The sequence below is a fragment of the Grammomys surdaster genome, unplaced genomic scaffold (genome assembly GCF_004785775.1).
Source record: "Grammomys surdaster isolate TR1022 unplaced genomic scaffold, NIH_TR_1.0 125996, whole genome shotgun sequence".
Classification (NCBI taxonomy): Eukaryota; Metazoa; Chordata; class Mammalia; order Rodentia; family Muridae; genus Grammomys; species Grammomys surdaster.
The window spans coordinates 2442806-2457817 of NW_021620812.1; the positions used below are offsets into that span (position 1 = coordinate 2442806).

General features: G+C 45.4%; 1 protein-coding gene across 1 annotated transcript in view; it reads right to left on the bottom strand.

Annotated features, from left to right (window-relative positions):
* Ak5 (adenylate kinase 5) overlaps nt 1-15012 on the bottom strand; it is a 178345-nt gene that overhangs the window by 34079 nt on the left and 129254 nt on the right. Inside the window, exon 9 of the mRNA XM_028754291.1 lies at nt 4667-4709. Coding sequence (XP_028610124.1) covers nt 4667-4709 — 43 coding nt within the window. The remainder of the gene's footprint in view (nt 1-4666; nt 4710-15012) is intronic.

The following is a 15012-nucleotide window of genomic DNA, read 5'->3' on the forward strand; positions in this document are numbered from 1 at the left end:
TGCACACATATATAATGTACACATATATGCACACAGTGCACACATATATGCACACAGTGCACACATATACATACAATGTGCACATACATATGAACACAATGCACACATATATGCACACAGTGCACACATATGTAATGTACACATATATGCACACAGTGCACACATATGCACACATATACATACAATGTGCACATACATATGCACACAGTGCACACATATATGCACACAATGTATTTGACTGTACTCATTCCCACTCTTATCCCTGTGTCTCCTAGATCCACCCCACGGTGATCTAATATTTGGCATTTGCAACCATCTTGTTTACTAAAGGAGAAACTGGTACACATGTGAGATTTCTAGAAGACAAAACTAGTTTATAGCTGCAGCAGACAATACCACTTTCTGTTCTAAGTTGTGATGTAAAGTTTCCCTTAAACATACTTGTATTTATTTAATAATCATGAGTCTGTTTGTAGAACAAGAGCAAATGAGTAATTAGGAGAATCAGTAGTGTGTAGCAATAATCATGACGGTGAAGATGTCTGACCTTGGGGAACCACTGCTGTACGGAGAAATGACTCAGGGCAGGGAAAGTATGAAACACCTGGAGTTAGTGGGATCCTCAAGGGTTTTAGGTTGCCAAGTGTTGATGGGGACCTCAGGGCAAAGACATAAGTGCCATGTTTCTAGTCCCATAAGTGACAAGCTTGATAGAGGTGTGTGTGTGTGTGTGTGTATGCATGTGACAGTGTGTGTGAGTGTATGTGTGTGACAGTGACTGTGTATGTGGGTAAGTGTGTATGTGAGAGTATGTATGTGTGTGACAGTGTGAGTATATGTGAGATTGTGTGTGTGAGTGGCTGTGTGTATGTGGATGAGTGTGTGTGTGTGAAAGAGAGAGAGACTGATATTGTATGTTTTTTGTGTGATATGGAATTGAAGGTTTCACACCAGCTAAGCAGGGGCTCAACCAATGAGCTGTATTCCCAGCCCTTAAAATTGATTCTCATCATTTTTTCTTTTATGTGCTTTTCGGTGCCTGGTGCCCACAGAGCACAGAAATATGTGTCAGATCCCCCGGAGCTGGAGTTAATGATGGCTGAGCCTCCACTAGTCTGCTGGGAGATGAACCCAAATTCTCTGGAAGAGCAGCAATGCTAATGAATTCAAAGCCATCTCTCCAGCCTATACCAGTCCCTTCATTTTTACTTTTTAATTTGGGGTGGGTCATTTCTGAGCAGTCTAGGTTAGCCTTGAACTTACTCTGTAGTCCAGGCCGGCACTGAATTTTAGATATTCCTGACTTGCCCCACTGAGCAGCTGGAATTACAAGCCTGTGCCATGAGTCCCTGAACCTAACCCTAACCCTAACCCTAACCCTAACCCTAACCCTAACCCTAACCTTAACCCTAACCCTAACCCTAACCCTAACCCTCTAACCCAAACCATAACCCTAATCTGAACCCTCTAACCCTAACCCTAACCCTAACCCTCTAACCCAAACCATAACCCTAATCTGAACCCTCTAACCCTAACCCTAACCCTCTAACTCTAACTCTCTAACCATAACCCTCTAACCCTAACCCTAATCCTAACCCTCTAACCCTAACCCTAACCCTAACCTTCTAACCCTAACCCTAACCCTAACCCTAACCCTAACCCTAACCCTAACCCTCTAACCCTAACTCTAACCCTAACCCTAACGCTAATCTGGAGTTTTCTCAGACACACAGTGTTCCTCACGTGTTCTATAGCTTCTGAGCAACTTGGAGTGGATTTGTAGTTGAGGAAGGAGGCCACGTTCATTGTGGTTACTTTCCTTGTTCTCAGGAGAGGCAATATGGCTATACCCAATTTCAGTTTAAGAAACAATTATATTTTAGTTGCTAATCATATATTCACACAAAATAGAAATCACTAAGGTGTATAATTTTTAGTGGCTTGGGAGCTTATATAACAATATGTGGAAAAGTGGGATGATATTTGCATGCTCACACAGATTCCCAGCTGGGTAAAAATAAGATAAAGACGACACACTAAAGTGAGGTGTGCCGGAATGTTAGCCGTTGAACGTAGATAGGTCATAACGCTTTAGAAGGTTCTAGTTCTCTACTTTAAAACATGTGAGTCTACTGCTCTTATAACTAGGAAGAAATCCAGCAGCCAAGCCTCCCACATTCAGCGAGACAGAGCCGGTTCTGGGCGGGGACTTATAGCTCCTGAGTCTACACCTTCCCTGTGGATCACCACAATTATTTGGTGAAGGTTATTTTCACTTACTGCTGTTTCTGTTCTCACAGAAAAACAGTTTATCTAGCCCTTCCTGGATCAATGGGGAAATTAATGGGGTGTGGTTATTTAAAAAGGCAAATCAGTTATGTGAGTTACAGTCAATACTATGAACCCTTTCCCCACAAACCATGGCAACTATTTTTTAATCAAGCAGATAATTATGAACATAATTATTGACCTAGGCAATTATGAAGCTCATCTTTTATAAACACTATTAAATTCATACCATTTGATCTATTTTCAATTCTATATATAGCTAGCATGTAGTGGATATTTTAGTTTTTTGGGCTTTTTTTTGGGGGGGTGTTCGAGACAGGGTTTCTCTGTGTAGCTCTGGCTGTCCTGGAACTCACTCTGTAGACCAGGCTGGCCTCGAACTCAGAAATCTGCCTGCCTCTGCCTCCAAGTGCTGGGATTTAAGTCACGGTCTCGTGTAGCCCAGGCTAGTCTCAAAATTGCTTTGTAGATAAGGATAATCCTGAACTCCTCATTGTGTTTCCACCTGTTGACTATTGGCATTACAGGTGTGCACATCACTCTGAGGTCATGAGAGCCTAGATTCTGAACCCGGGGCTCTGTGTATGTTAGACATACACTCTCCTTTGAGAAACTCTTAACACCATGAAAATGATAATATAGGCTATGTTTTGGGTTGGCTTCCCATGGGACCCTGGAGTACAGCAACTGCTGTTTGGGAAAAAGAGTTACTTTTCCAGCTTAATTAACGATAATTGTACCTTAGATAAACCCCCTTGGCTCTGTTACCACCACTGCAGAACTTTTATGTTTCAGTTAAGTTTAAAGACTATTGAGGTGAAGAGCATTGCTCTTTACTCTGGGGTCTTGCTACACTTGAACACATGAGAGCATTGCTCTTTACTATGGGCCTTGCTACACTGTGACATATGAGAGCATTGCTCTTTACTATGGGGTCTTGCTACACTGGAACACATGAGAGCATTGCTCTTTACTATGGGGCCTTGCTACACTGGAACACATGAGAGCATTGCTCTTTACTATGGGGCCTTGCTACACTGGAACACACAAGAACAATACTCTTTACTATGGGCCTTGCTACACTGGAACACATGAGAGCATTACTCTTTACCGTGGGGCCTTGCTACACTGGAACACATGAGAGCATTACTCTTTACTATGGGCCTTGCTACACTGGAACACATGAGAGCATTGCTCTTTACTATGGGGCCTTGCTACACTGTGACATATGAGAGCATTACTCTTTACTCTGGGGCCTTGCTACACTGGAACACATGAGAGCATTACTCTTTACTATGGGGCCTTGCTACACTGTGACATATGAGAGCATTGCTCTTTACTCTGGGGCCTTGCTACACTGTAACACATGAGAGCATTACTCTTTACTATGGGGCCTTGCTACACTGTGACATATGAGAGCATTGTTCTTTACTATGGGGCCTTGCTATACTGTGACATATGAGAGCATTGTTCTTTACTCTGGGGTCTTGCTACACTGGAACACATTAGAGCATTGCTCTTTACTCTGGGGCCTTGCTACACTGTGACATATGAGAGCATTGTTCTTTACTATGGGGCCTTGCTACACTGGAACACATTAGAGCATTACTCTTTACTATGGGGCCTTGCTACACTGGAACACATGAGAGCATTGCTCTTTACTATGGGCCTTGCTACACTGTAACACATGAGAGCATTGCTCTTTACTCTGGGGCCTTGCTACACTGGAACACAGGAGAGCATTACTCTTTACTATGGGGTCTTGCTACACTGGAACACATGAGAGCATTGCTCTTTACTATGGGGCCTTGCTACACTGGAACACATGAGAGCATTGCTCTTTACTATGGGCCTTGCTACACTGTAACACATGAGAGCATTGTTCTTTACTATGGGGCCTTGCTACACTGGAACACATGAGAGCATTACTCTTTACTATGGGGGCTTGCTACACTGGAACACATGAGAGCATTGCTCTTTACTATGGGCCTTGCTACACTGGAACACATGAGAGCATTGCTCTTTACTATGGGCCTTGCTACACTGGAACACATGAGAGCATTACTCTTTACTATGGGGCCTTGCTGCACTGGAACACATGTAACTTCCAGTAGGGATGGGGCAATGGATGCATCCCAAATATCTGGACTAGAGTATCCACTCCTCCCTGAGCACCTTAGGAGTTAGAAAACACATATCACAGTGATCATCTCATGGTTCCTCATGTGGACCAAGAAAGCAGGGCTCCACAAGGTAACTCATAGTTGCTGGCCAGGTGGAAAGAAGTATATTGTTGTTGTTTTTAATCTCCTTAGTTGGTGTTAAATGAAGAAAGCACATTAGAAGCTACAAGGATTGATTAGCAAAGGAAACATACCTCCCACAGTGTCTTCTCCAAATACATTTAGCTGATCATCGTCCTGTTTTAAAAACAATCAAAGCATTAGACGGCAACATTAAGAGATATGTTTAAGCTCCTTGCTAACATTAAATGCTTGACATTTGAAACAGCTTCATTAAGGGAAGAGTTTCCAAACCCTTGGACAAACAGAGATCTTCAGGAGTCACATTGTTGAAAGCCATGCAGCTGTCAGGGACAAAGTTCAAGAGTAAACTTAAGACATTTGCCCTCAGAGTCCATGGACTGTTGGTAACTGGTACAGAATCTAGTCTCTTGTGCATGAATTATCTATGGACAGAAAAGCCTGCTTCACAAAGACAAAATTCTTCAATGTTAGAAGCTAATGGACGGGCATGGTCACAGCTATTTTATGAACACACTACAGTTTAAAGTTGAGGTTGGCAACATTTTTAGTAAAGGGCCAGGCAGTGTTTGAGATGTGCGCCTCATCCTTGGCCATGGGTAAGCTTTTTAGTTCTTACGCATAAAACGAAGAAACATCCAGCAATCTCTCCCTTCCCCATATTTATCTTCAAAACTCTTACTTTACCTTTATCCCACTGTATTTGGAGAACATGTTTATAAAGAGTCACCTATTGAGAACTCTCAGCGCTACCTACACGGTCATCTGTCTTATCTTCCTCCCTCCTTACCCACAGGTTACATACATGTAGGTTAGCTTTAACTGTCATCTTGACACTGCCTAGTGTTATCTCTGGAAGAGCCTTCATAGAATTTATCTAGATGAGCTTGGCTTGTGGACATGTCTGTGTGGAACTGTCTTGATTCTTAACTGATCAGAAGATTTAGTTCACCGTGGGTGGCACCATTTCCTAGGTTGAATCCCAAACTATACAAGAATGAAGAAGGCTGGCTAAAAAGAAAGCAAGCAACCATGTTTCTGTTTTTCTCTGCTCTTGACCTTGGATGTGATGTGACTGGATGTTTGACTTCTCCTCAGTGGTGGTCTGAAGCCTGGAATCGTAAGTTGAAGAAGCATTTTCCTCTCCAAAGTTGCTTTAAGTCTGGGAATTATTTTATTACAGCAACAGGAATGAAGCTAGAACACCAGACATGGAAATTCATTTCCAGGTACATGAAAAAGTGACTTCCAGATCTCCAAGGAAGGATACGCTTTAATTTAAATGTGTGTGTGTGTGTGTGTGTGTGTGTGTATCAGTGTGTGTGTGTCTGTGTGAGTGTGCATGAGTGTGTATGAATCTTTGTGTGAGTGTATCAGTGTGTATGTGTGTGTGTGTCTGTGTGAGTGTGCGTATATGATACTCTAATATTTTTGCTCTTATCTGGAGAAATTTCTGTCAATGCAGAGTGTTCTCAGTACAGTGCTCTTCATTGCACGGCATTCTGTTGAGGTGTGGGTGCCATAGTTCCTTTTTCACCTGCTCTTTATTGAGCTGAGCTCTTTCCTGTTTTAGGGAAGGTGGCTCAGTAGAGCGAGTCATATAGATACCACGTCACACATATACCCCTGCAGGGTAAATTCTAGGATGGCCACCTTGTGGTCACAGAGTAAATGTACTTATACTTTGGTAGATTTTTGCCAAGCTGGTCTCCATAGAGTTTGCTGTGTTCTTCAAGGACAATCTCCATGGCGGTGCTTTTCCTCATCTTTTGCCTTTAATTCTCTTGGATGCCAGAGTCTGTTAAATGAGGTCGGCTGGTTACATGGCCTCCCTGAGGCAACCTGCACGGAAAGCACTTTGTGAAGTGCAGAGCCTTGCCATCTCGTTAGAATGTGAGCCTCAGGGCATCTTTACTGCTTGTCTTCTTACATTTGTCCTTGCCTCTGGAGAAGCTGCAGTAAGACAGATGGTCAGTACAGTGGTCATTCAGGGGTACAGTCACATTAACTAATCTCCTCTGTGAAGGAAAACAACCTCTGGGCTCATCAGGGACACTCTCCTGCTATGTCCCTTAGTGAAACTGCCACTTTCACAGTGTGGGGAACCAGCATGATCCCGTCCCTTCTTGTCGGTCCTCCTTCCTGTTCTGAAGGTGAGGAGACTATGAGGCCTCTGGCTATCCCACTGTGCCTGTGGTGAAGTCAGCATTGGGATGAGAGCCATGCCTCGCACCATCTTGAGCAGCCCTAAAGATTTAGTTCCGTCAGCAGAGCAACCATGGTGGGTGTTGGTCTTCCATTGCCCTCCTGACCCCCGCCTGGCCTTTAGTGCTCAGGATCCAGCAGTCTGTGCCTGCAAATGAAGATGACTCTACAGTACAGGCTGTGTGCTCTGGAGTGTCCCCCAGGAACAAGGATGAAGCCAGGACCACAGTTCTGCTGAGCTCTGACCCTGCACCATCTGAGAACAAACCTGCTCACACCCTTGCTTGCATAAGAATCCCTGACTCAGGTGCAGCGTCTAGAGAAGCCAGCCTACCGACTCATCTGGAGCAATGCATACGCTTGACCAAAATGTCCACAGGGTAAGAGGGTACTGACACTGGACAGAGAATGTCTGCCGATGGGGCTCTGTCTCCACCTCGCAGTTGTTGGCTACATCTGGATGATGGACCCTGAGCTCACACCCTTGCTCTTCAGTATTGTTGGACTATAGGCTGAGACACAGACAGGCTGACATGGCCTCTCCTTTCCTGCTTATGGTAGCATGTCTTGGGAGTTTGATCAGAGTTAATCTGAATTCCTAAAAAGAAAGAAGGAAAAAGAAAAAAGGAAAAAGAAAAAAAGGGCTACATTGCAAAAGGGCCCCCCCCACCCCCATTTGACTTCTGGAGTCTGACCTGTTCTTATTCCTAGCTCTTATTCACAGTTTTCTATTCCATTCACCCCTAGGCTTTGACTGAACCCCACTTTATTTCTATGTGCTCACTTGGAGTGAATAGGTTTTTGTCATTTGTTCTTAGGAATGCCTTGCACAGACAAAGGGCATGTTTGGCCGAGAGTACTGTTCTTCAGTGACTCTCAGAATACCTCATGCTTCTAGGGTAAATCTCCTATAAGTCCAATTATAGGCTCAGTGGTGAGAGCTTGCTTAGAATATCCAACACTCTGAGTTTTTCTCCCCCCTGTAAAATAAAACCAACTTCTTGCCTAGAAGTTATGAAGGCTCAATTCGCAGCAAAACCTACCAGCCAGCCAACCAACCAGCCAACCAACCAATCAAGAGCAAGGGCTAGGATTGTAGCCTGGTGGTACAGTACTCTTCTGGTATGCAGTGGTCCTGAGTTTAGCATCTGAGCATCGTAAAAGTAATGTTTATCTGGGTTGGGGATGCAGTTCAATGGTAGAGTTTTTTTCTAGTATGCTCGAGGCCCTGGGTTTAGTACTTATTACTGGAAAAAGAAAAAAAGAAATGAAGGAAGGGGGAGAGGGAGAGGGAGAGAGGGAAGGAAGGAACGGAAAAAGGAAGAAATCTGGCATCTTACACACACACACACACACACACACATACACACACACACACACACATACACACACACATACACACACACACACACACACACACACACACACACACACACACACACACACACACACACACGGTGAATGGTAAGCACCTGCTTTGGTGAATAAGAAGCTAGAAGCCCTGGAGGGATAGTTTTACCTCTTCCCATGCTGCGTATGTTCTACATGAATGGGGCAAACCTGGGTTACCTGCTGGAGGAGGAGGGAAGATGAGTCTCCTTCTGAACCATCTGATATGCTGTTTTTCCTCAGTTGCACCGAGGTTCCGTCTCCACTGAGGGGAGATCTGAGAAATCCCAATGCTCTAACCACCACATTCTACTAAGTTCTGCGGACACCTCTTTGTGTCGTAGCTTTTTACTGTGTGGATTCTGTACAGCCAGCCTTTTGTCATGCTGAGTCTGCATTGAGGGCTAATCTTTGTAAGTGTAATGGGCCCAGGCGTCTTTCCACAGCCTTAAATTAAAGTTGAAGGGAACATGCTGTGGGATAGCCAATTTTCTGAACTGACAAAGACAGCGTGTCTATAGGCACAGATTCTATGTAAATGTCATATTTACATATTTGTGACTCACAAATGTGGAGTCTAGAAGCTATGTGCAGTTAATGCCAGCAGAGGTTGTCTATGGTGTCCTGCGGTGAGGTTGTAAAGTTGCCTGCACAGCGTTGCTTGTTGCAGAGTTTTGGCACTCTATGTGGAGTGGTGTGTTGATGACTGGTGAGAAAACATCTGTAACTGAACTGAAGGGCACAGCAGCACCTGAGGTAAATGCTTAGGTAGTCAGGTCTCAAGTTAACCAATACTGTACTTCCTTTCCCAGGGTGTGCATGCAGACAGCTGCTGTTGCCCTGGGGTGGAATTATCTGCAGGAGGAGCAGCTGACTGGTGTGCGGCATCTTCCCTCCAGGATAACAAGGCCTGAGTTAGTTATTTCTCTCATCTCCAAGACCAAATGCCCAACAAGAAAACTGTAGGGCTAAAGGAGACATCTCGTCTGAGTGTGTAGTTCGTCATGATGGGAAGGTGTGTCCGTGGGGGTGGCTTTCACACAGCACAGTGAGAATGTGAGGTTGCTTGTCCACAAGGCAGAGCAAGAAACAGAGAAAGATGTGTTCACTGGGCTTTGTCTTTCTCCTGCTTTTATTCAACCACTCAGTAGTGCCACACACATTCAGAGCAGGTCTCTCTTTAACATGTGTGGAAGCGCCTTCACAGACACCCCACAGGTGTGTCTCCTAGGTGATCGGAATCTCACCAAGCTGACAGTGAGCATTCACTATCTCAGTGTCTATTGTCACTACTCAACAGCGTCTTGTCATCATTATTTGTTCCCTGAATGGCCTGGAGAGGACAAAACTGAACACTGCAGCAGCACAGATGGCTTCCGCAATGTAATCCTCCTCCACTCTAACAACAGCCTAGCCTAGCGTGTGTGCACTCGTGGCTCAAGGACCGTTTCCTACGGCGCTGTCACAAGAGGATCACTTCGTAACAGGAAGCTGATGTTGTGAAGATCTTCACAATGCTGAGACGGCATTTGCTGTCGTCTCACCCGACCACTGCCGCAGTCCTGTGCGTAAGCACGTAGGGACTGAAGTGGTGTGGAACCTCTTCGTGGAATGTGCCTGATATCCCAGTATTTCAGGACGGGGCAGGGCACTGAATTCAGGTCCCTGACGCCAGTCTCTGACTCCACAGCATCACGGTGTGACATACTCTCGTCCTTCCAAGCGACCAGGCGGACTCCAGATTCAGGGAGAGGTTATTTTACAGGACTAAATGAGAGACAGATAGAGCAGGACACCTGAGATCTTTCCTCCAGCCTCACACATGCACAGGCGTGCATGCCTGCACACACATGTGTGCAAACATCACACACACTATGTGTAACATGCACTCACACAAAATAAGCAAAATGAGAGCAAAGGAGGGACCTTTTACATTCCTGGAGGCTTTCGGCATGTGTGATCCTATCTGAACTCAGCGTCAGTAGGAGGCAGGTGAGCTCAGGGTCGTGACTCATGAGGAAGTGACCTTAGACAGTCTTAGACAGGAAGTGTAACTCGGTCTCAGCGTAGGAATGAGGATGGAGTCATGTGTTAGTGGAGGAACTGGAGGTGGGTCACCTCCATCAGGAGATTAAAAAAGATCTATTATTTATTTTTGTATATGTGTGTGTGTGTGTGTGTGTGTGTTGCCAGCACACATGCATGCAGTGCCCATGGAGACCAGAAGAGGGCGTATCTTCCGGAACTGCAGTTTTCAGTGGCTATAAACCATGTAGGTGCCGGAAACTCAGATCCTGTGCAAGGCTAGCAGGCACTCTTAATTTCTGTGCCATCTCCCCAGCTGCTTGGTTTTTGAGACATTTCTAGCTGACCCAGAGCTCACTGTAGACCTATCTTGTCTTTGAACACAGGCATTTGCAGGCCTCTGCCTCTGAGTGCTGGGATCCAAGGCAATACCACCGTACTTGACTTCATCGAGTGATCTAACAATGACGTGTCAAGTTTTACTAGACGGCTGAGAAAGTTTTTGAAATCTTTTATCCCCAGCAGGAGGAAAACCCTAAAATGTTTGGGAAGTGGCATGTAATTTAGTTACACACAAGAATGCAGCTAGCCTCTGAAGCGTACATGATTAGAGGACTGTTTGCAGGAAGCACTTGTATAACTGAGTAAATGAGAAGGAAAACCCACAGTGTGTCTGGCTAAGCCTTCCCCAGTCATCCCAGTAGCCGGCTGTCCATGTGGAGTGACACTTTCCCCTTTAATCTATAGATTGAAATGCTACTGTATCTAATCAGTAGCTTTAAGGAAAGCGTTTTCTTGGTAGTCTATAGGTCTCTGATTCCATAGTTACGTGTTTATATCAACTCACTGTTCTCTCCTCTCACTGCACCCCCCCTCACCCCAAATACCTAGGTGTCGGAACCCCTCCCCCTTTCCCTCTGGAACTGAAGGGTCTGTTTCTCCCTTCAGGTCTCTGTCATGCCGAACATGGTCGCTATCATCATCAAGACCCGAGCATGACTGTCCATGGTCCTGAGGCTTTCCTAATGAGTCTCATTCTGAAGGTTCATTTCTGGCCAGCTTCATCCATCCAGCCTGTGTTGAGGTAAAATAACAGGAAGAGATCTTTCTGAAAGAGAGATTTTTCTAGACTGGCCAAGAAGGATGTTTAAACTTTTGTAGTATTTTTGATCAGCGAGTAAAGAGAGCCACACGTTCTATAATCTCACTATTTGGGAGGTGGAATGTGGGGTGTGTGTGTGTAGTATGTGTGCATATATGGTGTGTATATAGTGTATATATGTGTGTGTGTGTAATGTATATGTGTATATGTACAGTGTGTATACATGTATATAGTATGTGTATTGTATGTGTATAGTGTGAGTTTGTGTTGTGTGTGTATATGTATAGTATGAGTTTATGTGGTGTGTGTATAGTATGTGTATAGTATGAGTCTATGTGGTATATGTGTGTGTGCATATGTACTGTGTGTGTGTGCATGTATGGTGTGTCTGGTGATCAGAACCAGAGCCTTGAACATACTTGGCAAGTATTCCATCACTAAACTTCATACCTAACACTTGGGTTTTGTGCATAAGATCTTCCTATATAGCCAAGGCTGGCTGGGAACCCATTACATAGCCCAGGCTGGCTTTTCACCCATGAGTTTCCTGCCTTGCCTCCTGAATAGTGGGATTGGAGCCATGTGTCACCATGTCCGGCTTTATAAAGTTTTGGTATCTGTTTTGCTGTTCTATAGTACCAAACTCTGTATGGTAGCACAGGGGCAGCCACAGTCTCTCGCTTTTACCCCTTCCCACGAAGCCTCACACCCAAGTCACAGTGAACACTGTCCTTCCTCTTGATCCACTGTCAATTTTGTGACTCAGTGCTCAGTCAACAGAATGAAGCTGGGGTGAGGTTGAGCTAATTCCTAGGTAGTATTTCAACAGCCTCATGTGCTCTGTTTCCTTCCTCCGTCTTTCACCAATGCTACAGGGCAAACCTGAGTTTGCCTGCCTGAGCTTAAGAGGACGTGTGGAGGGAAGTCTCAGATAGCTGTGAGTCTAGAGATGGAGGAGGCACTGGACATGGTATATAGGACCTCATCTTCTTTGAGGAACCTTCAACTGATTGGATAAGGCCACCAGGTGCTTAGAGAATAATCCTCTTTAGTGAGAGTCAACTGACTGTTGATGTCAATGAAATCTACAAAATCCCTTTCTCAGCCAAAGAGAACTCTCTGGCGAAGCTGCCTGCAAGTTGTACAGAGATCTCCAGTGCAGCTGCTGAGTCTCCGACACTCTTCTAAGGAAGCCCTCAACTTCCTTGGTTCATGAGACTAGACTTAGCTGGGATGGTTTCTTTGGCCTGTTGTGAGTTCTCCATTTGGACTTACTCACGTTTTCCTCCCAGAAAAGTCTCTCAGTAGTATAATAGCTTCTCAAGGATGACATGTGAGTCAGACCACAACACACTGTAAACGGCGAAGTCGGCCAAGAATAGCCAACCCGGTGGATTCCAGAGGACCCGCTCAGCCAAACTAATGTCCAACCCTCATATGGAGAAATTACCAGAAGGTGCTGGCTGAAGTCCCAAAGTTCCAGGCAGCGATACAGCAACAGTTTACAGAATCCCAGCTTCCTTTCTTTGAAATGATATTTGAAAATCCTTCAGCCCAAGGACAATTGCCCTTTATTTTTTTCACTCTGAGCTTTCTCTCTCTCTCTCTCTCTCTCTCTCTCTCTCTCTCTCTCTCTCTCTCTCTCTCTCTCTCTCCACACACACACACACACACACACACACACACACACACACACACACTAAGACAGGACACCCTCCCCCAGGACAACATGGAAGTCATCTCCCAGCATGGTTTGCGGTGTGACCACCCCTAGTTGTGTGCTCCTGGTCATGTGTTAGGCTGGGAAGCCAGCTTTTAGAAGACTTCTTTCTCTTAAGATGTTAGCACAAAATTCCACAAGCAGTAAAGAGAAGCATTCACTGTCTTTTGAAAAGCCTTTGGGTTGAGAGTATTTTGGGACTATTTAAAAGACACAATGACATCACCAGGAGCAGTGTGCATTGAACCAAAACACCAGCAGGTGCAGAACCAGGAAAGCGCGCACGCTCCTTTCTGTGGCTACAAGTCTCTCACAGGAAGCACTTAGACAACAAAGACACATCATGGAGGGGAGAACAGAAGGATGCTCAGAATCCTGAGCCAGACTCAACCTTCAGAAGTGAGGATGCTGCCAATGGAAAGCAGGATCTCTAAGTAAGAGAGGAGACTCTCCTTTTTCCAGACTAACCACCCAAGGCCTGCCCTTTAGGTATGGCTGTTCGAATAGAGCTCCACAGCTGTGTACTGCACAGACTTTCTGGACTAAGCAGCTGTGTGGGTGTTGACTGCAGGAATCAACGTATGTGTCTCCAGCTGATGTAAGGGTTAATGTATCGGTCCTTTTAATTTTAAATATTCAGACTATACCATGAAGAAAATAAGAGGACAAGGGTAAATGAAGGTTTTGTAGATTTTGCAAGCACACACCCAAGGTACCTGTCCGATGCTGAAGGAGCACACATCCGTGGTACCTGACTCATCTACCCCACCCACAGTCTGAATGCTCGCTTCATTTCCCAGCTGAGGACTTAGTGGTTAGCACGGCTCAGATTGGTTTTCTAAGCCTTCCCTCATTTGTAAAGACAAGGTCTTGCTGTACAGCCTAGGCTGGCCTTGAACTCTTGGTCCTTCTGCCTTTATCTGCCTCCTGAATTCTGGAGCTGCAGTTGTACAGGCATACGCCACCATGCCCAGCCCCTAAGCCCTTGTTGATCCAGCCCAGCACTTTAATTGCTTCTCTGTACACATTCCAAAGGGGCAGCTGCTCCCTGCCTTCTGTGCTGATGGCTCACAGAACTGACACCCCTGTCTCCCCTGATGATGGCCGTGGCGAGGATCTATGGGGGTGTGAAGAGAAGCATGCTGTGATGAGGGATGGGAGAGGCTAGGACGGTCTTCTCAGAAGTGTCCTGTGAATTCAGAGCCATCTCCTGCAGGGCCAGGAGAAAACTGGATCTGTGTTGTGAAAATGCGTCATCCCTTTCCTTGTGGCTAGCATCCAGAGGCCTGCCCCTCAGGCATGGCTATCCCATAGAGCTAGCTCTAAAGATGTTTAAGAGACAATGACTTTTCCCTGGAGATATTATTATGAGAGACTTCAGAGCCCTGAACAGGGGTAAACACAGAGGGGATTACGCTGTGGGTTTTACACAGCAGTATTTATTTTAGGGGAAAAAAATCAAAAATAGAATCACCATATGGAAACTAGATAACATGTACAATAAACTTCCCCTGAAAACAGTTTTTACTTTTTGTATGCATATGTATGTGTGTGTGTGTGTGTGTGTGTGTGTGTGTGTGTATGTATGTATGTATGTATGAATGTATTCAGGTGTGTGTGTACATGCACATTTCTGCATGTGAGCACCAGGAAGTCAGAGGCCAGCCTCAAGTGCCGTTCTTTATGTACCATCCACGTACTTTTTTGAGACAGTCTTTCGCTGGCCTGGGATTAGCCAGTTAGGCTTGTTATCTGGCCAGCGAGCCCCAGGGTATGCCTGCTTCTGCTTCCTTAGTGCTAGGGCTATAGGAACATGTCATTACACCAGCTTCCCACACGGGTTCTGCAGTCTTAGCTCACATCCCATAGGTGACTGGCACGTTGCCCATGGAGACCTCTCTCCCTAGGCTCCAATTCTTGCTCCTGAACAATTTCCAATGAATAAGTCAGCAGCCTTGGGCTCCCAGGGTGCTTTCCCTCTCCTGGTCCACTCACTTCTGAGCAGCATGCCCCGAGAA